This window comes from Poecilia mexicana, unplaced genomic scaffold (assembly GCF_051168715.1).
Source record: "Poecilia mexicana isolate PSO_F unplaced genomic scaffold, ASM5116871v1 scaffold_2, whole genome shotgun sequence".
NCBI lineage: Eukaryota > Metazoa > Chordata > Actinopteri > Cyprinodontiformes > Poeciliidae > Poecilia > Poecilia mexicana.
Genome location: NW_028263371.1, coordinates 569,948 through 596,283, shown reverse-complemented (window position 1 = coordinate 596,283; position 26,336 = coordinate 569,948). Strand labels below are relative to the sequence as shown.

The 26,336-nt window shown below is 35.9% G+C and overlaps 1 protein-coding gene and 1 long non-coding RNA gene across 2 annotated transcripts in view; one reads left to right on the top strand and one right to left on the bottom strand.

The window, feature by feature from the left end:
* The first annotated feature begins 6,251 nt into the window (after positions 1-6,251).
* vav1 (vav guanine nucleotide exchange factor 1) overlaps positions 6,252-26,336 on the top strand; it is a 30,136-nt gene continuing 10,051 nt past the window's right edge. The window contains exons 1-11 of the mRNA XM_014974157.2: positions 6,252-6,417; positions 6,694-6,791; positions 6,901-7,017; positions 14,841-14,957; positions 18,317-18,375; positions 19,322-19,387; positions 20,057-20,165; positions 21,283-21,378; positions 23,274-23,342; positions 23,420-23,523; positions 23,608-23,707. Of these exons, the coding sequence (XP_014829643.2) occupies positions 6,705-6,791; positions 6,901-7,017; positions 14,841-14,957; positions 18,317-18,375; positions 19,322-19,387; positions 20,057-20,165; positions 21,283-21,378; positions 23,274-23,342; positions 23,420-23,523; positions 23,608-23,707 (924 nt within the window). The 5' untranslated portion in view covers positions 6,252-6,417; positions 6,694-6,704. The remainder of the gene's footprint in view (positions 6,418-6,693; positions 6,792-6,900; positions 7,018-14,840; positions 14,958-18,316; positions 18,376-19,321; positions 19,388-20,056; positions 20,166-21,282; positions 21,379-23,273; positions 23,343-23,419; positions 23,524-23,607; positions 23,708-26,336) is intronic.
* On the bottom strand, positions 9,188-11,828 carry LOC148160319 (uncharacterized). Its single transcript, XR_015764218.1, has 2 exons — positions 10,658-11,828; positions 9,188-9,571 (listed from the first exon to the last, which is right to left on the bottom strand). It is a non-coding gene; the product is annotated as an uncharacterized LOC148160319 (long non-coding RNA).

Genomic DNA, 26,336 nt, shown 5'->3' with positions numbered 1-26,336 from the left:
GTGTGTCCTCCAAACTGTCTTCATTCAAGGCAGTGGAAACAGACAGATAAAGGTGGTATATCTGTACGAGCAACTGAGTTGTGTAAGAGGGACATCTAGTGTTTAAATTAGACATACCATTTCTCTAACAGTCAATAGACAAGTACATACCCTGGATAGGACCCCAGTCCAACTCTGAGCCAGAGATACAGGGCTGACAGTTGTGCACACTCCTTAGAGAACTACACTATTGGTTTTAGACCATAAAAGGCAGCTGAATTAACAAAGGAGAATCCAGCACAGAGACTATATAAACATAAAACTGTCATGAAGTGTGGGTTTGTGATTGGACCACAAAGCAGACCAGAGCTGGAAGTGTGGTTTATTTTAAGGTATTTCATAAAAAAATGAAAAAAAACAAGAATCACTTGAGCCAGAGCAAAACTCAAATGGGAGAATAGGAAGCATGAGAGTAGACGTAACGAACCGGCAAATAGTGACTAGCAATGAAGTGCTTAAATACTGGGGAGGTTGAGTGTTGGAACAAAAGACTTAGGCTGGTGAGTTAATTGGTCGCAGGTGTGAGTGGAGGGAGTGAAGGCAGACTCAGGAGGGGGAGAGAGAAAGTGGCACAGGGAAGCGAGCAAGAAAAACCTATGTAGTGTCTGACCACACAGGAGCACTTTCTGAGGATTTGGGAATGCAGTCAGGTCAAGGGTCAAAAGACATTAAGCTTGAAAAATAAGTCTAATATATGGTCTCCAGATGTATAAGCAGACAATCCGGAGCCAGGACCCGAAAGAAGACATGAACGTGAAATGTATACATATGGTGATTTGTTTACTTTGGGGTAAAACCCTATAAAAGGGACACTGCCCAGAGATCGGGAGGATTTTGCTATGATTGGGCCAAGATATCCTCACAGTTTGGTCATACTGATTTAGACTGCAGTATTCTAATAAAACTTTGCTGTTCAACCAAAATGTGTAGCTTGTAGACCCTTTTTCTGCAATGTCACCACACAGCAACCAGAGAAGACAGCCGGAAGACACCGCACCTGATAAAACTAGAACAACAGATAATAACCAGAAATAAGAAATAAACATAACTAGAATCACTAAAGAAGAGGAAAACAAGGCAAAGATAAATTGAAAAAACTAAGGAAAACCAAAAATGATAAAAATCCAAAACCAAACTCAAACAACCCCAGACAGACAAAAAAAAAAAGAAAGAAAGAAAGGTAAGAGACTCAGCCAACACTTTCTTGCTGGTGACTTATTATTATTATTATTATTATTATTATTATTATTATTATTATTATTATTATTATTATTATGAAAACTGTACTAATTTGATGTTTCTGTTTCTGAAAGGATAAATAAAATAAAAGTTAGGGTCATACACACCGTCTGATATACCACAGATTCTCTAACTTTTAAGACCTTTTAAACAGTAGCATCTTCCCAAGTGCTGGGACACATTTTAAAACATTAGCACAAAATGACTTGAACCGTTAATTTATTGTGATATGTCATTAACACAAAGAAAATAAATTCTTGGCAACTGCAAATTGAGAGAGGAATATAATTAATTAGCCTTGGACTGGATTCAGGAGCAGTATGACTTTCTTTTTAAAAAAAGGGGGTTTATTGACTCTTCTGGCCTTTATTTGATAGTGAATTGACAGGAAATTGGGTAATGAGAGAAGGTGGAAGATATGCAGCAAAGGTCAACGGGCCAGGAATCGAACTTGCGACAGCTGTGGTTGTGCTTAACCCCTGCACCACCACAGCACTCCAGCAGTATGATTTTCATCATGGCTTTAAAGAGACCCTCTCAAATTTGCTGGAGGGTCATCAGAGCTTAGCAGGGATTGAGGGCTGGAGTCCGGTCTGGACCTGTGTGTTCTCTGTCTTGGTCTCGTTTAACAACACGGTCCCTTTCATAAACATTTATAGTGCGCACAAGGACAAGGACAAGACAATGCCAAATGCTCAACACCCAGTTTCAACACAAAGCACATAAATAATAATAAAATGAAAACGCTAAACCTGCATAACGGTAAAAACACATAGTTAAGCTTACACATATCTGCATCTCTGCCCAAAGAATTTACATGGAACTGAAATCTGGTTCATTGCTATTCCAAGATAATAAAATTCTGTTTCTTAAGCAATTTTGTAATTAATTTATTCTGTAATAAATTTATGGGCAGGACTGAGCAAGGTGGGATAAACTCTGGCATGCCACGCCCTCTGCTCTTTTTGGGGCCTCTTACTCCTCACAGTCCACTTGTCACACTGTAAGATAACATATTAAACTTAATGCACAAAAAACAATACTGCATAAAAAGAAAAACACTAAACTCATTACATCCTGATCGCCTCGGTGATAGTTCTGCTTCCATTTGAGTGCCACCACGCAAGCTTGAGGCTTAGCTTGACTAAGAAAGTGTAACTTTGGCTGGGTGTTGGACTCTGACATCCATTGCTAATGTCTGTCACCGCAAATAACCATGTATATTATAATAGCCTCCCTAAGATGAATCTGGACCCACAGTTTTCTTCCTGATGTCTTGCCTGACTTCTTCAGATTTTCAGTGATGTAATACCAGGAAACATCAATCTAAACAAGGGCCACCTTCGTCTGGGTTTTAGTGTAAATGCATCAATAATTACTGATACAATCATGTATTTGTCTTCAATAATAATTCAGTAATATTTGAAATTTATAATTTTTTTTAATAATTCCAAATATGTTTTGTTGATACTATATGCATTATTAATTAATATCTAAATATGGAGTATAAATGTGCCAGCTGACTTTATCAAATGTGCTTTCATGTATGTGAAAAAAATACATTTAATTAGTCAATCATGTTTTAAGGGTTACAAAGCTACACTTAAAATTTGAATTTATTATCATCTATAAACAGCAAGCAGCAATATATCTTTTAACAACATGTCTAAATTGTTAAGATAGTGCAAGACAGTTGAGACTGTGTGAAGGTTTTGCATACTTAATGAAACGTTAGAAATCTTGAGTAATCCTATGGGGTTCCGTTATTAAAAACAAGTTTTTGTCTAAACTAAGGTGCAGTGTTGTGGTAGTCGAAGTTGGTCTTGGTCTTAAGACCGGTCTTAAGACCATTTTTTGATGGTCTCGGTCTCGTCTCGGACTCGACCGCATTTGGTCTCGGTCTTGTCTCGGTCTCGGGCGCTGAGGACTCGGCATTTTATTTCAAGACCAGTCAAGACCGCAACTGTGAAAATATCACTAAATGTACAGCATACTGTCCAGTTTATTTGTTAACATCTTTGTTTTCAGTGGATGCAAAACACACCTATTAAAATCCAAGCCACTACGTGTTTCTGTTACTCCCCCCTCCCCTTCCCACCTTTCACTCGCGCGGGCGCTCCAGGACATGCGCAGTGGTTTCCTCTCAGCGGCAGAAAATGTTTGTCTAATCGTCAGTAATATAATAGCGCTGCATAAATCATAAGAAATCCGATGGCCACAGCTAACTCAGCAGCGCTTCGCTTTCACAGACGGTGGGGACAACGTCTTAACTTTTTTCGTCACTTAGAAAAGTAGCTCAAAGAAGGTAAGATCCGTTAACGTGATGCTAGCAAAGCTAGCTGTACAGAGACACATAAGCATTGTGATGAAAAATGTTATCACTCACTGTGCTGAATTATTGTGCGGAGATGTTGACTGACTTGTCGCATATATGGGACAACGCTATGTCCAAAAGTCTGCAATATAGTGATGTGACATTCAGAAACAGTCTATTCTTCTCCACGGCTCTTTACTTATTAGATAGGACTGGAGTGTCGCTCACAGAGAGCCGTTGTTCTATCAGATAGCCATACGCTGTCAGGATAGCATACATGCAGTAAGCATTAAGAAATCCGACCGTCAGAGGAGTTGTCAGTTCACCATACGCAGCAAGTTATGATGAACATAAGTCATTAAATTGTTTTCAATGATAACTATATAGATATACATGTGTTGTCATGGTTTCAAAGTGTATTTAAAGCAGGGTCTGGCTGCAGCTGGAGTCAGCTACAACACACGCTCATGTAAAACTCACTTAACCGCTAAGTCAGAATGCCATACAACTGTTAATAACAAAGTGTATGACGATCTACGTCATGATTCTATGTTGTTGATTAAATGAAATCTTATGGTAATGACGTGTCTGACAGATACAGCCGTTGTTCTATCACATAGCCATACGCTGTCAAAATAGCATACATGCAGTGAGTACCATGCCAACGCATGCGCATTAAGTCCGACCGTCAGTGTAGTTATGATGAAAATAAGTAATTAAATTGTTTATAATATGACATAATATGATAACTAGATAGATATACATGCATTGTCATGGTTTCTAAGTGTGTTTAAAGCAGGTCTGGCTGCAGCTGGATGCCATACAACTGTTAATAACCAAGTGTATGATGATCTACGTCATGATTCTATGTTGCTGATTAAATAAAATCATATGGTAATGACAGCGTATGCATGTCTGAGCTAAGGTATGACTATCTGACAATGTATGCTGATCTGACAGAACACCGTGAGTTCGTGCTAAGCGTATGACGATCTGACCTGACAGAACACCGGTTCTTTGTTCTTGTAATGCTCTGTGTGCACTGCATCATTATTTTATTTAATTATGTACGTTGATATTTAATTTTACAAATAACTAAAACAAGAACGAAAGAGCACGCAGAGCATGCACATTGCTCTTTGATTGTTTTTGTTCAAAGTGGCAGCTGTAATGTCTGCCATGGTGTCAGACTACCTGGCTTCATGTACTGGGAATGAGAGTGAAAACAGTCACGATGAGCGCCTTCTGTTTGTTTACTTCTTGCTTGTTGCTCCTTGGTCAGTGGTCATGGTTGAGCGTTATTTACCGTCAGGGCATTGCCTCAATTGCTATGTTTAATGGTGCAACAGTGGTGGTTTCTTATATGAGCAATATGGGCAAATGCCCAGGGCGTTATGTTTTTAGGGATGGCATGAGACCATCACACTTTTTAGCACATAAATGGAATATTTAATATTGGTAAAATGTATTAAGTATTTAATATCTAGGTGTTTTATGGTAATATGGATCTTTCAGATTATTTTGAGAAGCAATTTCGATCATATTTTACATTTTATTGTGTCATGTAGCGCGGGCCGCTGGTCTTGGTCTTGGCTCGGTCTCGACTCCCCTCGGTCTTGGTCTTGACTTGGTCTCAGACCCCAAAAGTCTTGGTCTTGTCTCGGTCTTGATACACTCTGGTCTTGGTCTTGTCTTGGTCTCGGGTTAGGTGGTCTTGAACACAACACTGCTAAGGTGAATTCATGGTTCCTTTTTCCACATAATGTAACCGGTAGTGTTTATGATAAAAAAAAAAATAATAATAATAATAATTATGTGATCAGTATCGGTGATCGGCCCTCATGGGTGATCGGTATCGGTATCGGTATTTGGAGGAAAAAACCTGATCGGCACATCTCTAGTTTATACTATATAGAATTTTGCACCTATACACAGCTAAAATGTAAGATTTATTTTTTTAAGACTTGTCTTTGCTCCATGTAACAGTTCCTTTAAAAATCACATTTCTTTAGAGCCTCTGTTTGCTTGAAAGGATAATCTGAATACAGTCTGAGTCTGATTCACTGCTGCTAGGTGTTTCTGTTCTTTGTGAACCATTTCCATATACATTATGCAGTTTTAGGATTTTTTTTTTTCTGTGACCAAAATCTGTCTACAGTTTTCAGCTTCAAGACAAACTTATCAAGAATTCAGAACACTATACAGAAACGTAGGAATGTTTTCTTCCCATTGTAACAGCTTTACTTAGTTATTTGGTGTCTGCATGTGTTTCTGCGTGTGCTTTTCTAACATTTCCTCAACATGACACTAAATTAACATTTTGTTAAAACGACATTAAATCCAACAGTCCAGCTCTAAAATCTGCATGTGTAGGTGCTTCTATAAAAATTGATGAAGACAAACCTCTGTTTTACATGTCACATAAACAGATGCATGCTTAGTAATTTTGCATCTGATCAGTTCCTTGCATTAAGTCTAACACACACATTTTCATGCAGGCTCACACTCTTTTTTTTTTTTTTTTTATCAGTTTGCAACAGCAGCAACAGCAGCAACTTTGCATATGGCCACACATGTGTGTCTGCGTGTGTGTCTGTGTCTGTGTGTCTGGGTGGTGATTGTGTGTGAGGGTGCGTCAGAGGAAAAAGGAAGTTGCGGGATGAAGTTAAAAGCCTTCAACACAGTGCAGCTCTGCAGAACACCCACTACGGAAGACAGACAGAACAAGAGGGCTGAAGTTGAAGTCTGAACATGAGATAATGAAAGTTAAGTTACGGAGTGAACATTGATAGAAGACATAAAGCTGTGAAGAGAAATTAGTGAAGGTAAGACAAAATTGTTTTAAAGTCGTACGATGTCATTTAGTTGAAAGAGGAAGTATTTTCATGTAGACTTCAGGGAATTGTTAGTTTTCAGAAAGCTGCTTTTTTGAAATGGCTGCAAGCGTGACAGTTCAGTGATCTTTGTAGTTCAACCGATTTATTGTAAAACTGGACTTAAATGGACTCTTACTGCGTCAAAGCTCAGATAAAAAGTCAAGTCAAGAGTCTTTTGCAAGAAGCATATATTGTAAATTAATCTGTATAAACTTTATATTGGAGGAAAAGCAAAGATGGAGCTATGGAGGCAGTGTGCGATGTGGCTGATAGAGTGCCGTGTTCTTCCTGAGAACCACCGGGTCACATGGGAGGGCGCACAGGTAAATCAGCTGCATCTCACCCACACTTAAACACCTGCATACAAATGTACATCCTCATCTCTTTGTTTCTTCATTCAAATTTGTATGTGTGTGTGGTTGATGTCCTCAGGTGTGTGACTTGGCTCAAGCTCTCAGAGATGGTGTGTTGCTCTGCCAGCTGCTCAACAACCTGCTGCCTCAGGCTGTCAACCTGAGAGAGATCAACCTGCGGCCACAAATGTCCCAGGTGAATCACTCAAATCTTTTCCTCCTCCATATCCATAGGTGATTTTCATAGCTACTACTCTGCCAGCATGCATCACTGAGGCCCAAAAGGCTATATGATAAGAAAATATTGTAATGTCTTATCTCACCTGCTCTGGAAGCATGCAGAACTGTAGTAGAGATGGTGGTGATGGTGGAGTAAGTTTGCAGCCAAACAGAAAGAAATGGTGTACATAGAAAAATAAGAAACCCAAAAACTCTATAATTAAAGTCCTGAACCCAAACTATAGACTTTCTCTCCTTACTGATCTACATCATCTACTTTATACACACCTCAAGCAAAACAAAGTGATTTTTGTATTCAGTCAATTTCTGATCAAACAGCTAATCATTCTTAGGAGTTATAAAACTTTTCATACCTAACAAAACAGCATCTTCAATAAATGTGGTAACGTTTACAAACATGTCAAAAAACTATACAGTGCATTAAATGAGGAGGAAAACCAATTTTGGTACATCGACAAAAAAAGTATACTGTAAGATCGCATTTAGGAATTTTTTGATAGCAGATCAGTAGAGTAACGCTGACTTTTTATATTGTGTATTTGCTATAAGAAAATATCAAAGTTTGTATTACATAAAGTTTTTTTATGAAGCTCAAATATGCTAAAAAGATTTAGTGACAATAAATCTGAAACAAGGTATAAAAATGACTTATTCATAGTATATTCTTGAGATACCAACTCTGTTCCTGCAGATTAAATTTCAGTTAAATTTAAGACTTTGTGAGACATTTGAAAGATCATTTTAATTTAAATCTAAGTGCTGAATTATTAAAAAAACAAAGATATGTTAACCCAATAGAAAATAACTGTAATTTTAGCTATGAAGAATGCTAAACACACCAAAGAAAACCAGAAGTAAAATTATTCTTTGACTTTTTCTGGGAATCAGTAATGTCTGGCCTTGTGAGCTCACACTGTTTTTGTTTGTTTGTTTGTTTGTTTGTTTGTTTTTTTACTTTACACATGGTGCGACCTTCACAGACTGTACTCCTGTAGGAAAATACAATTTTGGCTGATAATTCCCAGCAGCCATACTCACTAAAAAGAAAGCGATCAGGCAGTATACTTTATTGCTTTGTGGCATGCCTTCTCAATGTGGAGTGGGTTTCCCTCAGTCATATGCATACACTGTAAGCATTGTGAGAAAATAAGACAACTGTTGGACAATGACACTGAAGCTGTTAGCTAATCAAGCAAAAAGAGGGAGCAGTTTCTGCCAGAACTGACCGAATTTCCCAGTAGAGCAGCACAACTCCCAATGTTATTGCTGCATTAAAAGGAACAACAAAAGGCAAGAAAATAAGTTTTAAATGGATACACATAACTAAATTTTCCTTGAGCTCTTATGAGGAAAATCTTTATTTAAAACTTACCAAAATGTAGATGTTTGTATGACTTTTTTAGACCCTGGGAAAATCATAAAACTGTATCTGCCAATGTATTCAGTTTCTGCATTTTGAATTTACACTGAAAAAAATAACTCTTTGGATTAACATAAAAAAATCATGGAAAGATTTTCCACCTGATTACTTTGCTTTATTTCAGCACTATGTAATTTTGTTACTCCGATTTAAAGGAAATGTGTTGGTTCAACTTAATTTATTAAGGTTATTCCAATTTAAAGCAAATGTGTTGGTTCAACTTAATTTATTAAGGTTATGCCAATTTAAAGCAAATGTGTTGGTTCAACTTAATTTATTAAGGTTATTCCAATCTAAAGGAAATGTGTTGGTTCAACTTAATTTATTAAGGTTATGCCAATTTAAAGCAAATGTGTTGGTTCAACTTAATTTATTAAGGTTATGCCAATTTAAAGCAAATGTGTTGGTTCAACTTAATTTTTGTGGTTGATTCAACTTATTTACTTTAGTTGGACCCAATGTAATTTAATAGAGCCAGCCTAACTAATTTTACACTGATAACTTCACACTACTTAATTAAGTTGATCCAACTCATGAAAATTAAGTTAGCTGAACAAACATGCTTCATGCTGAAAGAAAGCTATATAATCGTGTGGAAAATCTTTCCATGATTGAATTATGTTAAATCAAAGACATTTTCTTAAGTGCTATTAAATGAAGTGTTTTAAGACCACACTGAAAGAAGAAAGAACACTCAACAATGAGAAAAAGTACAACATGAACTGTATTTTCAAAATTGTTATCCATTTTCTTTTTACACAGCACAAAAAACAGCTGAGTTGAAAGTTGAAATAAACAACAAAAGGTCAGTTTTGTTTTTCCAGAAAAAAACTGGGCTGTGTTTAGCATAGATCAAATTCTTAACAACATAAAAAGTGTCAGTAAATTCGCTCAACTTTGCGAACTGTAACAGTTAAAATTTAGTTTTCGACTGCGGTCTTTGGAAAAACATGTAAAGATAGATTGCTCAAGTTGTTCATCACTTCCACCCCGTCCAGGAGAATCCCAACATCCTCAATGGCATCGCCAGGCTCTGCACTCTCCGGTCGAATAACGAAGATTCCACAGACGGTCTCGGCCATTTGTGCACCTTGATGATGGGAACATGGGTGGGGTATTGCGGGGGAGAGATTTCACATCTCATTAAATAAAAAAATAACTTTACACTTATTTGGCTGACTCACCAACAGCTAAGGTCCATCAAAGACCTGTCTGTGTTAATTGTGAGTCCAGTGGTAAGATTTCCCATTTAGAAAAGGTACCATATTTTCTACATTTTCACAAAAATCGTCTTATAATCCGGTGCACCTTGTGGTGCGGAAAATACGGTATATTGTCTCATATGGAAAAACATGAAGAGAAGGGATGAATCCCAAATAGGCCCCATATTCCATGGCCTGTTCTCCTCAATTGAAATGACAGTCTGAGGATCCACCACACAGACTGTCATTCTAAACCAGTCCAATTTATGTGCAAGTACAAAGCCCTGACACTGTACACAAACCAAACATCTTATACATGAAGAACCTGTCTTATTTCCTGGATGGAGGAAATGTCATGACTATGTGTGGTAGTTATTTCCAAATAGATCAGTACTAACATCTTAGGTAAAGTTACTTAATATTTTTGTCTGCATATGAAACAATGCTGTTAGAAAAAAAGGTTCCTCTGACTCAAATTTAATACTTTTTATTATTAATAAATTAAGAATCTGTGTTACGATAGAAAGCCACAAAAGTGTGTGTGCATCCAATGTCCACTCTGCATTTACCTACATAATAACAGTACTGAAATTAAATAATAATAAAAAAAAAACATTTAAATAGACTTATGTTTGGCCCCAGTGTTTAAAATCCACTAAACCTCAGACTTCAGAGTTTGTATGGCACCAGATGCTGAATTTACATCAGTCCAACTTTTTTCCAGGGAGTTTTAACAACCTGAGGAGGAGCAAAACTGTGACATTTATGGGGTCCGTTTTTTGTCTTGACAGCAGCTTTGTGACCCTTACACTGCTTCATGTGATGTTAGCATGATTTGAGTACATCAATTACATAGAAACGTGACCGAACATAGAAAAAAATGTTTTTTTTAAAAAGTCTGATGATATTAATTTGCATCTTTTTATTTCGATTTTTATTTTGATTTAGACGGATGAAAATAGACTGAATCTTACCTTTTTCAAATTAAGCAGATCCAAATCAGGAATCTTCCCGCTTCTCTTGAAAGAACAGTTTGAAGTTTTCCCAGACACAAGATCTCGCGTGATCTCGCTAGCATCTCGCGTGATCTTCCGTAATTTCGCTAGCATCTCGCGTGATCTTCCATAATTTCGCTAGCATCTCGCGTGATCTTCCATAATCTCGCCAGTGTCTCGCGTGATCTCCGGGTCTCGCTAGACCCTCTTCGGCGGGAGATTAGTCTGACTACATTGAATCACGTTGTCTCAACTTGAATACATTTTATTAACGCTAGGTTGTTGAATTTTATGTTTATTTGACGTGATTTTGTCATATTTGCCTTTGAAATATAAAATAATTCTGTTAAACATGTTATTTTTTATAAATGCAATAACCACTTCAATTCAGTTGTGCTTTGACACAAGCATGGAGCAAGCAGGCAATAAATGTTAGAAAAAACGCTGATTAATTACCAGCTAACCATCACTTCATGTGATGTTAACACATGTTAGCCATTGACATGAGTACATAAATTACATAGTGTGAAGGTATCACTGTTAAATAAGTTGGTTTCAACTAAATTTGCATTCATCTTAATCAAGTAAAGTCAATTATTTGGTCCAAAACATTGCAAATTAGTTGGTCTGGTTCTATTAAATTACATTGGGTCCAACTAAAGTAAATAAGTTGAATCAACCACAAAAGTTAAGTTGAGCCAACACATTTGCTTTAAATTGAAGTAACAGAATTACATAGTGCTGAAATAAAGCAAAGTAATCAGGTGGAAAATCTTTCCATGATTTTTTTTTATGTTAATCCAAAGAGTTATTTCTTTCAGTGTACATAGCAACACTGATATGTGCACAATCCTGCCAGGAAAATTTAGTATTCTCTAAACTGCAGCTGGCGTTTTCCTGGCACGAAAAACAATCATCTCGCAGGGCCTCGTGTGATTTCCCATGATCTCGCGGGATCTGCCGTGATCTCGCTCGTCGCCTCCAGCACAAGATCAGTCTGGCTATAATGAATCGTGTTATCTCAACATGATTCAATTTCATAAACGTTAAGTTGATGAATTTCTTGTTTGTTCAACATGATTTTATCACGTTTTTGTTTAAAACATGAAATTATTGTGTTAAAAGTACATGATATTCTTTTATTAATCTAATAACCCCCTAAGTTCATTTTTTTGAGTGTAGATAAAAAGATAAATGATTCATCAATGACTTTCCTACTGTTTTCTGTTTTTTAAGTCAAAGAAATATGTCAAAAAACTCTTCCTACATTATAAAATATGTCATAAAATGTGCTGAGTCACATCTAAAGCTAATAGGGTTAGCCAACAAGATTCACTTTGAACTAAATGCTATCTTCCAGCTAATCAATACAGTACAGGTGGCTGAAATCTAAATAAAGTTTAATTTAAACATTTCAGAACTTGTACTAATTTGTGGGATTTAATTTTGTTACATTTTGGATCGGGGTAACCAGGCTAGCAGAGTGCTAGCTAATGTAGGGCTACTATAGCCTATATTATATAGCCTTCTAAGTTATTGAAGAAGCTGACAAAAGCTGACATAAATCTTACATTAACATGCATGGAAAAGAAAAGAAAAAGCTCCAAAACTCAAAGACAGACCAATAGCTCATGTATTGTAAGCACTGGCCTGAAGTTTTGCTTCTTTGGGAGGGATTACATTCTGATAGCATCAGATTCTCAGTGAAGTGAAAATCTGCTGTTGCTACAGGATGAAAATGAGATGACAGACATAATTAGCAAAGAGGTTAATATTTGATGACAATATGATGGTTTGGGAACATCAAAATAGACATTGACACAGAGAGATTGTCACATGTTGGGCCGAATCCCCTCAAGAGAAATGTTTGAGCAACATTTCAAGTGTGTATCTAAATGTGTGTGTGCTGTTGCAACCTTGCTAGATGTGTGCAGTGTGCAGGGTGCAGTGTGCAGGGTGCAGGGTGTAGGGTGCAGTGTACACGAGAAACTCTGGGAAATCCTATGAGGTCAGATTTGGTTGAGAAATATCCGCTCAATAACAGAAGACAGAGAGTCCACTGTGATGTGTCATCAGCACATCGGCTCACCTGATGACATTGCACAAGTTGGAGATATCCGTTATGCTCAAACACCAATAATTACTTTGCTCTGATTATGTATGCTCTGTGAGAACAAGTATGCGACTGTTTTGTTCGTTTATACCCTGATGTGTGCAGCAGCAGCAGCAGCTAGAACTTAATGTTTCCTCTTTTCTCAAATTAGAGTTCTGCATTTAGCTGTGTAGAGGTAGAATGACAGACACAGAGAGACAGACAGACAGAGAGAAACAGTCAGGAAGAGAAACAGACTGAGGGAGAGCTGCATGTTCAGGAAGTTACATAAAGCAGCAAATGTCTGACCACCATATCACTCAAACCGTGCTCCGTGTGGTTTCTCTCATTGCCTTATTTTGGCTTCAATTACCGTTCTTCTGACACCTTGTTTTAAGTTAAGACACTTTTTTATCTTAATGCATTTCTGTGTGAGTTCATGTGGCCCGTTCTGTCTGCTAGATCCAATTTCTAAGATGTTTTCAATTAAACATTTGGGTTGCTAGTTAGCAGGGGCAGACTTTAAGCTTCTCCATTTATAAATCTTAGACTACACCACAAAAATACAAGATAAGTAAAAATGTTATGGAATCAAGGCATTAGTTTTTGACTGGGGTTGAATTGAGCATTTAACAAATGGAATTTTTTTAAAGCAAGGGTTCATGGCTGACAATTATGTCCTTAAAGGTTGTAGAAAATCATTTATCAAACCCTAAAAATGTTGTTTATCAACATTGTTTCACAAAGATATTTTAAAATATACATGATATTATCTTGAAAGAAAAGCTCTCATCTTCTGAGCCCAATCTGGAAGTCGGTGTGGGAAAACAATTAAATGAGTTATTTCATGTGTGTTTCGGAAGAGAACTTTGACATATTTAAAGAAATGTGTGCTTTCTTTAAATGACATATTAGTTCTTTTCCTCCGCTAAGGAATATGCTTATTTTCAGTGGGTCCTCTTGTCTGATTATTTGTTATGTCAGAAGAAAAAGCCAGCCTTCATGCTGTACGACTAGCAGCGACATAGTTTCATGAAGGTGGAGACATGAAATGGAGACTCAATCAACAATACTCATGGACTGTTGACTTACTGAAGTTTTACAGGCGCAGATTTTTTTGTGTGTGACTTTAAGTCAAAACTAAACGTCAAACACTAAAATGAAAGAAGAATTAACAGAAAGGTGAATATAAATGACTTGTTAGTGTGGAGATTTACTTATTTTAGAAATACGCAAAAAAAAGCAGCAAAGATTCAAAATCTATCTTTGTTTTTTGCTGAAGGTAGTCAACTAATGATACATTCTTCCTTACCTATTTTTGAAATTGTGTTTTGCACACAGTCAGAGTTGTTAACACTGTTGACTTGCAGGGCAGTGGGCCCCTTGTTACCTAGAGATGATATTCGGGTATCGAAACCTGATGGAAGATTTATTCATGTTGTGGCTAAAAATAAGTGTTTCAATATGGTTTTACTTGAATTACTCATGAATTGGGACTCCGTTAATAAATTGTCTAAAATAGAAGATTGAACATTTTAAGCTTTATTTTGAGCTTCATATCATATTATGATGTCATTCCCTAATGAAAAACATAACTAAAGAGTTACTTTGATTCTTTCACACGTGTTTGAGAAATCCTTCAATCTTTCCTGGCAGTCAACGCTTGCTCGTTCAGTGTGGCAGTATTTATTTTATTTTTTTTTTTTTTTGCTGTTTTGTTATTATTTAATTTCTAAAAGCTGTTTTAGTGATGTAATGAAGCTGTAAGAACAACTATGAAATGTGGATCCTAACCAAAGTAAACTAAACTAAACTGAACTAAACTGAACTAAACTAAACTAAACTAAACTAAACTAAACTAAACCTATTTACACAAAGTTTGCCATGGAGCTTCAGTCCCCACTTGGCCCAGGGGTCAATTTCAAGGCATCAGATATGGCTTTGATGTGAAGTGAAATTTCTTTTAAGTTATTTTTGATATATACAGAATGTTTTACAACGACATAATTACTTGATTGTGCAATAAATTGACTCTATGTGTAATGATGTTTGGGCTTTGTTTCGTTTTAGTTTCTATGCCTGAAAAATATCCGGACCTTCTTGGCAATCTGTCAGGAGAAGTTTTATCTCAAGAAGAATGACTTGTTTGAAGCCTTTGAACTGTTCGACGTCCGGGACTTCGGAAAGGTATGAACAAACGTTTCTGTTAGGATACTGGTGTCTTCTTGTTTATCACAACCTACTGGTTTATCTTCAGAAACATCTGGATACATAGAGGTTAACAGAGGGCATGAGGTTTTAAAATTTGCAGTTTGCTTTCATAAACTCTATTTTAATTGATCTGAAATCTAAATAAATGGGCTCTCATTTATATAATATATCGGTCTAGTTGTCAGAGTGTAGACAACATTTTTGCTATTCTAAAGCAACATTTTGTGATTGTTGAGCATATCCTAAACATTCTGAATGGTAATCATTTTTTCTAAAATCCTGATTCTGTTAAAAAGTTATTCAGCTACATCTCTTATCTCATAGTGGTCACTGAGAAAAGTTAGTGGTGACAGAATGTACTGAGCTGCAAAGCCTCAGCTACATTTAGTTCCTGCCTGTTTTAGGATTCCATGTCGTAACAAAAACTATGGGTTACAGAAGCAACAATCAATTCTACTGGTTGATGGTTAAAACATGAGCCTTCAGGTTAGATAGTTAAAGTTTAAAGTGAAATATCAAAAAGAGCTCTCCACAGAGAGAGTCATGTGTCACACTCAATTGTCACCAAGCTCTTGCCTTCAGGAAAATAATGTTGTGACTGTTTTCTACAAGTACCAAAGCTAGTACATCCAAGGTCACTGATTCCATCATTAATTCACTCTGAAGTAAAGCACCATTTAGGTTCACTGTGTAAACAAATCTGTATTGATAAATTCAAAACCTCTCCAAAAATGTAACTGCTAAAGTGCCTCCAACACAGTTCAAAATGCAGAATGTCTGGGTTAGTGGCATTTATTTCTGTGGTGTACATGGTGAGGATAAAAGAACAGTATAATTCATTTTGGAAAAAAAACAAACAGCAAAACTGTGGATGCTAAAGTGAGACATTTTGCACCTAAATTGACTTTAACACTTTAGTCAGTTCATTAACGTAAAGTAGACTTCTGGAAGATATGGAAGAATGTATGGCCCGATTAAAAAGCTATTTTTATTCAAAATGTTTTTGAATAAAATTAGTTCATATGTTCTGAGGAGTGGTGCTCATTATGCAGTCCTAGCAATAGTCCTCGCAAAAACGGGGAATATGTAACACAGTGCAGAAACCAAAGCCATGATCGGAGTTTGGACTAGTTAGTGCAGCTTGCAGGCAACCCACAGAGCCCCAACAGGAAGCACTTTGATACGTCTGTCATTTGAAAGGGCTGAGTGACGGCGTTCACTTCAGTGTTTCACGGCCCTCTTTCACTTTCTGTGTTGGAATCTTTGTCTAAAGTGAGAAAAAGGGGCTTCAGAGATGGCCGCTCTGTTGGCTTTATGTGTAAATAAGGAAGTTCTTCCTTCAGTAACATAATGAGTCAGTGAGCTGCTGATACCTGCACTCTGTTGTTTTTAGCTTCCTGCCTGTTACTGTCACTTATTTTCTTGCTTCGCTTTTCTACTTCCAGTCAGTCATGCAGTGAGGTATGGAGAGCGGTACATTTTACATCATGATGAAACATTTCAACTTTGTTGTATTATTTGTACATATAATAATAAACAACATAATTTGTGGGACATACAGCATATAAAATATCTTTACTGATGGTAAATGTACAGTTTATATCATGGGAAATTTAATTCATTTAAAAAAGTTAAACATTTTTCATATAGCTTCATTTTGCATAAAGCAGTATAGTTCAAATGTTGGAACGTTATATAACTGATCATTTCTATGTTTATGGCTTTCAGCTAATGAAAACCAAAACTCACTTTTTCAAACAATTGAAATGTTTTACAAGATCCACAAAAAGGATTATAATACAGAAATATCAACATTCAAAAAGATATCCATGTCCTACATGCATACATACTTTTCCTTTCCAGGAAGGAAGGTCGATCACCTTCAGGTGATCTAGATATGGGGTTCAGATAAAACAAATCTGTAGGTCAATCAAGAACTGAAACGCCACAGTCAGAAATACAACAATCTTGACCCTCATTCTGAACACAGCCTGGTGTTCTGGCTGTTAAAGCTCAGAGTCCAAAGATCACCAAATTATTGATTTGCTTTTGTTTCAAAGTTTTCTGAAGGTTGGGGGTGCTGTGGTGGCACAGGGTTTAAGTACAACCCACATATGGAGACCTTCAACTGGGCTGTCATAGGTTCAGTTCCCAGCCTGGTGACTTTTCCCTCTCTCATTACCTGCTTTCCTGTCCTAGCACTTTCAAATGTAGGCCACTAGAGCCAAAACAAAAAAACTTTAAATAATAAAAAGCAGTTCTCTGCTGCACCTGCTGATTTTTTAACTACACTTTTTCTTTCCGTACAAATGGATGGACACAGGATTCAGTGGAGGTTGTCTTTGACAACTTCCAGCATTCAGCATTTTTCCCCAAGATAAAGTATTTTTTAAAATTAAAAAATTTTTAAAAATTAAGTGCAGCTTGAAATTGATTACAATATGTGTTTCTGGTTTTGGATAGAATTACTGAAATGAATTGACTTCTCAATCAACTTCTAACTTATTGAGATGCACATATCATATGAAGACAGAACTTTTAAACAAATAGTTGCTAAAAAGTCTAGTTTGAAATGTTTTCCTGGATTAGAAAAGCAAAAAAATAAATAAATAAATAAATATTAAAATAATAATAATAATAATAATATATATATATATATATATATATATATATATATATATATATATATATATATATATATATATATATATATATATATATATATATATATATATCTTGCCAAAGTCTCTGTTTTTCTGAAACCTGCTGAAACCTCTGGGCTAAGTTCTGCGTTTTGCCTCTGAAACCAGCCTGCAGACCGATCAACTGAGAGTACTTTTTTTTAAAGATAGAAACCAGTTCATTCAAATATTTACTTCTCTAAAAATCTTTCATCCCTTTTTTTGACCTGAGTGAAAGCAGAAATCAAACTGAAACTTTCTAAAGTTGCTGACTACAAAGCAAACTTTATGGTTTGACGGGGCATTTTGTCACTCGGTGCCACTGAACTAAATGTTTGCGTTACTAAAAGACAAAATGCTGAACTTAGGATTATTTTTGGTGTATTTCAACCAATCTTTTTTAAAGTATTTTTAAAGCTTCCAAATGTGGCATAAAACTTAAAACCCATTGAGTTCACACACAGACAGTCTAGTATTGACAATGTCACATGTCGGTGGTTAGTGAAGCTGGTTTCCTGAGATCACTCATCGTGATGGAGGCAGTAACAAGTTAACAATTATTCAGTGTTAACTTGAAACATGTTCAATAGCATTACTCTGTCTCTTCCTCTCTTCATGCATTTCATTAAATATGTGGGTCTTTTTGACTTACAGGTTATGAACACTTTGTCCATCCTGTCCCATTCACACGTTGCTCTACAGCGAGGACTTCAGTGAGTAAATCTCTACCTCCCTTTCTAAAGCTTTCAACATTTAATGCAGCTGTAAAAGTGTTTGTTTTTGGTAAACAACATTTAAAATTAGCTTTAAATTTATCTAATATTTAATATGTTTATATCTGTATATATAACTGTATGTAATTCAATATTGGTCCTATGCTTTGAACCAAATTATATTCTATATTATATTTTAAAATTTTAAAACATAGTGCCTCTTTTAAAGATCATACAGTTTTACCAGGCATCAGGCTTTTCAATCCTTCCTTTTGACATGTAAATAATTCACTTTGTTGTGTTCTGTGTTTTCTGTGTAGTTATTTTTGAGGTTTTCTGTGTTTAGTCCTGTTCCTGTCCTGTCTTCCCTGTTGATTGTTTCCCAGGTGTGTCTCATTCCCTGATTATCCTGATTGTGTATTTAAGTCCACCTGTTGTCTGTTTGTTAGCCCTCCAGTAGAACTGTATAGTCCTGGTCAGTTTAGCTCTGTGGTCAGTTCTTTGGTTCTGTTGCTGCCGGTTTAAGCTTTGCTTATGTTCTCTGCTGTGCCGCCTGAACTGGACTGTTTTAAGCTACTGTCTATTAAACCAATCATCATTATCACCTCTCAATCTGAGTCCTGCCTGCGTTCACTCTCACCACCTCCACCTCAACTCATGACACACTTATGGTCTATATAAAGTAGAGCTGCAATGCTTTGGTCTGAACTCCTGGATACTGTAGCTGCACAGATCCCTAGAAATGAGCCTTTTGTTCTCTACACCTTATTCTACCAAGAAAAACTTTTGTCTGTACAAACAATGTTTTGTATAATGGAATGTTTTTATAAGAAACGCAAAGGTAACATGCTTACAACATAACACCTCTCATTACATGTCTTGATGGTTTGCGTTTTGCACAGCCTTATAACACAAATGCATCTGAACGTCCTTTTCTTTGCTCCAGGCCTTTTCCTTTGGAAGGATGTGCTGCTGATGATGAGATCTACAGCGGTCTTTCCGACCAGATAGAGTAAGTCTTTGTCTCAGAAGTCATATATTCTTGGTCTTAATAAAAAAAAAGAGACATATAGTATTTTTCTGTAATTATTTTGTCTTTAGTTACTTAGTGTTTTTTGATGGAAACATAATTGCCTTTAGTCCAATAAAAGACTTTAAAACTTTAGTATGTAACTTTCATAATAGATATATTTGTTGAAACTGTCACTTTGTCATGACAATATTGTATGAGACAGATCATCAGTGAAAAAATCCTCCTTTGTTGTTTTGTCGGGAGCGGTGCCGCTCAGGGAGGAGGTGGAGGTGATGGATCTTTTCAAAGATTATCTGTAAATAACATTTGTAACTTGCTCAAAGAAACGGGAAACATCTTTTTTTGGTGTGCACCAGTGACAAGTTGATTTGAAGATTGAACAAGTAGTTTTGAGAATTTTAATTCTGTTAAAAAAAGAGAAGGGAATTTATCTGACAAAATAGAAGAAAAAAAGCAGACCTGACATTATTAAAGTTCTTAAATAATTAAAATGTTTTTCCAGAAGTGACCTAAATGCTGATTTACAAAGCCTTATCTCATACTATTGCAAATTGTGTTTAAAAACTGTACATTAGTGCAACTTTGTGCTCAAATCTTACTAAAGGAAAACTAAAGGTGGTGACATGATGCTGGTATGATGTCTTACAGTGACACGGTGGATGAAGATGATGATTTGTACGATTTTGTGGAGGATGAAGATAATGAAGGGGATGAGATCTATGAGGACCTGATGAGGACAGAGGAGCCACCTGAAACTGTGAGTTTCAAACAGAAAGCAGCCTGTGAGCAGCATCTGGTTACCCACATCTCTGTATCTCTGCTTTGACATTCAACATCTTGAACTTTTGAAATGACTGGTTTACCCCGCTACCTGTTCACCGTCACACACCAGCCTGGGAGCTTTGAGGTCTTACATTTGAGTAATTTACTGCAACAAAGTAAATATATTCTTGATTTCTTTAGATTCAAAGTAGAGGAAAGTTTGCTGCATTCATGTTGTGAAAAAAAACTGTTTGCCAAATTTAAAACTCATGCATTTAAGTATATTGTTTAATTTTCTAGATATTTATGCCTAATGTTTTCATTATTTGCCATGTTTTAATCCTTTTTATTACATGTGTATGGAAGAAATGCAATCTCATTGAAATCAGCCTTTTTCAGTTATTAAAATGACAACATTTAATGTTTATATCATGTGCACTTATGAATAAGTTTGTGCCTTTTTTTGCATTAAATTTGCCAGCAAACCTTTCACTTACTAGATCCTCCATCCAAAATTCACCTTCACTTGCAAAACTGTACCTGCTAAAAATGTTGACTCTAAATGCGGTGAATTTCTGGTGACCAGATTCAAAGGAAATAGAACTACATCAAATCAAAAAGCTTTTGGCTAATCAAATTACAAACAGCTTGTTAGCACAGATAACTGCTGAGATGATCTGCTCTGTGACTCGGCCCAACACACTGTGTGACGTGACCAGAGCCTGATTTATTGGCTAAAAGCCATCAGAAAACAGTTACACAACTCAGGAGCACTTTCTGTAAGACTGTGGTTGGGTGAATTAATAAAAGTGGTGTGATTAATTTCATTTGAGGCTGTGTTTGGCACACAGGTGACCCCATGGTCAACCAGACAGTTTCTCTTGGATGATCAGATCCTAACAACAGATTGTAGCAACCCAAACGTGGTGGAGCTGCTCCGCCAGCTCTCACCATAAAATTGTTCAACTCTGTCAACGTCTCATTTTGTTTGGCAAAATTGTGAACCCCTTTGTCAACTTTTGTTGTTTTTAGCCATAAATGTAACCACACTGTGAGAAATATGGAAATGTGTGGCCTTGTTTGACAGTGTGTGTGTGTTCTTGGTCATGCAGCAGCAGAAGGTTGGTGTTGACAAACGAGAGTGTTGCCTGCAGGAAATCCGACAGACTGAAGAGAAGTACACTGCTACACTGGACTCTATCTTACAGGTAAGTATACACACACACACACACACACACACACACACACAGATAATATACTGTGCACTTTACTGGAATTCACTGACCAATACATGTAAAGACTTTGAAGTAAATGTGCCTTTTGTTTTAGTTACTAGTCATTTTTCCTCTCTTGCAATCCTCACAGCAAGATTAACTAAAATTCCCCTTCAGCCTTGTTTATTAAAACTTCCTTTTTAATTATGTTAACTAGTCTAGATCAGCAACAGTTAGCCATTATGATTCAACACACATATGGCTTACTGTAATTGGATGCTTTCCCCTCTTTTCCACTTTGAGTAGTGGAAAAGAGAAATGTGTGATCCATATTTACAACCCAAGGAAAAAGGAAGCATAATGAAACGTTCCTTGGCATGCGTCAACCTAAAAAGAGATCAGGCAGCATGTTAATGTGAATTTGTTTAGGCAATTTACATATGTTTAGCTGTTTCTCCAATAAATGTGGAAGTCGTTGTGCATATCAGTCACATGAGGAAATGAGGATACAGTTCTTTAAAAAAAAAAAATCACATTTCAATATATAGTTTAATTTTGTTATTCCTAGAAAAAGGGATTTAATTCCATTAAAGCATCAAAGATTTCACTTTGATGCTTTAAACATTTATCATTTATCTACAGGTTTTAGCAATAATACATTTTAACATAAGGGAAAATGATACTAGGCTTTGACTAGGCCCTGGACTTTCCATTTCTTAATATTCTCTGGTAGATTCTCTACCTTTTGTCATGTTGGAAGTTCCAGTTCTGTTTCCGTTTTAATTCTTAGATACAGCCTCATATTTCCTTAAATATCTTCTGAATCAGATCATAGTTATTCGTAGGTTTTATGATCTTAAGCTTGGTTGTTCTCACTTTAGCAAAACCTTTGCAAATCATAGCACTTCAAGCTGCTTCACAGATTCTCAGGAGGGTTTTTTGTTTTTGTTTTTTTTTTCAGGAATGCTGTTTTTGATTTCGTTCAAACAGATCCTCTGTTCTGGTGCCAAATACTTAAATTTAGACCCACCAGAGTAAAGAATATTATTCCAGAAGTCCTGGTTTTATCTTATCTTATCCCGCCTCTGGCATTCATGTATTATTATTATTATTATTATTATTGTTTTTTAAACAGCAAAAGTTTTGTATTTGTTTTCTTTTTTCATTTTTACATGTGCGGTCACTTTCTTAGTGTTCAGATCTAAACTTTGATATAAACATTATTAAGAGTCAGCTGTATGACCTATGATGGCATTTTAGGTTTATTTTTTTGGAGGCTGCCATTAGCATCCTGCGGTCTGGTTTTAGGATGAACACGCTAAACCTGTAACATTCAAAATGATTAAGCTACTTCCCAGTAAAATGTATGATTTCAGATTCTTTCTAAGTCATTTTTAACCCCCTTTCAGGACTCACTGACTGCAGTCTTTCTGAAGGTCTCAGGCAGCTTTTATTCCGTAACCATGGTGATGAGTCTCACATTACCAGATGTAAAAGGAGCACACCAAACTGAATTTCTGTGGTTTAAACAAGCTAAACCTCTTTCAAAGTGATGAGTAAAAATGTTCTCATCATTTGCACCTGATGAGATTTTATGTGACAAGAAATGTGGGGTTTTCCAAAGCTGTTCCTCAGCAGGAAATATATTTTATTACATTTCATATACAATTTTAAAATGTATATTCTTTTGTTTTTGGTTTTTATATAATATGAATTTCACATGATGTACATATAAACACATCAGTTAAAGTTATGACATACAGTACATACATTTTTAGATATTTCTTCTTCCTTTAAGCTGAAATGTTGCTTCAACAATACCAAAACATTACAAAGTGTTTAAAATGTCTTTGCACACACAGTCATGAACTTCTCCCTGTTTTGTGCAGCACTTTATGAAACCCCTTGAAAAGTTTCTTCAACCTCATGACATTGAAAGTATCTTCATCAACATAAAGGTAAAGACAGACACTCAGATATCAGGTGTAAATATCAGATTATTTCAATGTTACACATTACTGTGGGTTTTTCGTAGGAGCTGGCTAAAACTCATCACAGTTTGCTGGAAGATGTTCGAAACTCCATTTTAAATCACGGAGCACAGAATCTTTACCAGGTGTTTATCAACTACAAGGAAAGGTATGCAGCAGCAGCTCACACACCCTGCTGTGTGTTTGAACTGATCTGAGCAGCAGATGCATTTTCTGTTGTGCCTCCCTGCAGGCTCCTTCTGTACGGCCATTACTGCAGTCAGGTGGAGGCAGCGTCCAAGCACCTGGACAAAGTGTCAAACATGAGGGAGGACGTCAGGATGAAGCTGGAGGTGAGGACGTCCCACACAGTCACAAATAGCTTCTACAAAACCAGGAAGACAGAAAGTTGCCTTTTTTCTGTTCAGCTGTGCTGGATAAGCAACTTTAATCTACTTACGGGAAACTGAATTTGAAATTGGTTCTGTTTTTTTTTTTTTTACATCCATGGTCTGTTCTGTAACACAGTCGTTCAGAAGTGAAAAGGAGAACTGAGTCTCTGTTTCACTTTATTGTAGAAACACAGTGGCCAGTTCTGATCCATATTTGATGTATTTCATGACTCATCTCTTTACCCTTTCTTATGCTTTATTAATGTCAGCTAAAGTGTTCAGCATCTCAAGATTCAAGGGTTATAATGTTGAAGGTTTTCTACTTGGATATAGAAATAGCAAACAATGAGTAAGAACATACAAAAACTAAATCTAGTTGGCATTAAAAAAACAAAGAATAGCATGGCATTTATTCTTTTCTGAGCATTTTCATGTTTTCTTTCATCTTTAGGTTAGGTTATGTTCTCACTACGTTTTCTGACATTTAGCAAATAGAAATAATTTTGGTAATTCTAACTAAGCTAAAACAAGACATGTTTGGTCTGATTTAATTTCAGAAAACAAAATGTGTTTGTCTCTTCATTCAGTGTATGAATGAAGAGACAAACTTCAACCAGAAACCAGATAGTGGAAACTATCTGGTTTCCACTGTTGAGCAGTTGCCTTGTTCCTCTCTGGGTTGGGTGGGGGGCTCTTCATCTCAGGTTCAGGTTCTTCACCAGCAGCCTGGAGGTTTACAGGTTCTTTACTGTCTCAGCTTTTCCAGGTCTTTACTGTTCTGGGCTGAAATGTTGGATGTTTCTCCAGGTATTTTTGGGCCACTTTTCCAGTGCTGGAGTCACTGTCCAGAGTTAAATCAGTGATTCTTGAGAATAGGGACAAAATGGGTTTTAATTTTCCCATTTTTTTATTATTATTATTTCTCAACCTTATGTATGCAAATATGACAAATAATGTTTAGAAAATGTAAAGATGCTAAGGTACAGGCTCCCAGTTGCAATTTTTTTTTTTAAATTACATTTTTAATCGACCTGACCCAGAACTTTGTCATCACCATCTGACAAAAATAAATATAAAATGATTTTTAAAATACCCCATTAGAGATATTTTACTCATTTTACAGACAAATGCTTCTCAAGAAACAAAAGAAATATTATTTAAAACAAAAAACAACAAAAAGTCCATCTGACGGAGTTGACAGTGCATGATCGAGTTGACACAGAACTGAAGGTGGTGACAAACTAGTGAGTAAAATGAAAAACTTGATACATGTGAAGTAATGCAATTCATGTAAAATACATTAAAATGAATTAATTGCACAATTAAGTGAGATTTGACAACAATTTCACTGAAAGAGTCACAAAAACTCTGATGGAGTTGACATCTGACGGAGTTGAGAAAAAGCCAAACTACCTCAATTTATATGGTGTTATTCTGAAGGAGGCCATATTGTAGCTCATCAGGTCGATGAAATCTTTACAGTTTACCAAAATTAAGCTTTTATTTCACAAAATTTCATCAAAGTTTTGAAAATTGTCAGTTATAGAGTTGACACATCATGGTTGTGACAAGCAACTTTGGAATAAAACAGAAGAAAAACCTAAAGAATAACATAAGATAACCAGAGCTAACTAGCCCTCTTAGCAAAGGAAGAGAAAAGACAACGTCATGGGGTCCTCAGAAGTTCTGGTGCCCCCCAATAATGCCTGTTTTTGTTTTTTTTTTACATTCTTTTCATGTCTGACGGTGTTGACAAAAACTAGGGACAAATTTAAACGGAGTTGGAAAATATCTAAAAATTATTTTTAATTCAATTTATCGATACGTTTATATTTATTTAAATGACTACTTTTACTTAATTGTCATAATATATAAATTTAGTATTTCTTTAATTGTTATAAACTACTATAATGTGTTGAGTTCTGCTCCTGGACATGGGATTTTACAGGCATCATCCACCGACTACAATGTTTAAAATAAAAAAATATTCAGCAAATACAAGAAAAATATACATTGTTGTGCTCACATGACCCAGGTTAGTTTAGTCAGATATTTGAAAAAATATATTTTGTGTATATTTTATTCAAATGTGGTGCTTTATCCATAGGACCTGTTTTGTGCCTATTCTCAAGAATCACTGAAATACCTTTTTTAAGTATTTTTAAGAGATCCAGACATTATAGTGAGGGTCATGTTTACCAAAATAAAAAAAAATAAAAAACTGAAAATAAAGATAAAAATATTTTAAAGGAAAATATAATAATACACAGAAGCACATAATAAAGAGATATGTGGCATACTTTTGAATTGGCAGAATATGTATCATATGATACAAATCAAACATGAACACCACAATGAAATCTAAAACCATGAAGACATGACTGGAGAACCACAGGAAACCAAACAAAAATGTGAAAGGACTAAAAATGGGACTTAAATGATAAAAAACCTTCAAAATGTTCACAGATACACACAAAGTAAAAATGATATATGGAGCTAAATGACCATGTGAAACAGCTTCATAGCCCATCAGACCATTTTAATATCCATATTTAGCATCTACATTATGTTAACTTCTTGTTTTCTTTCT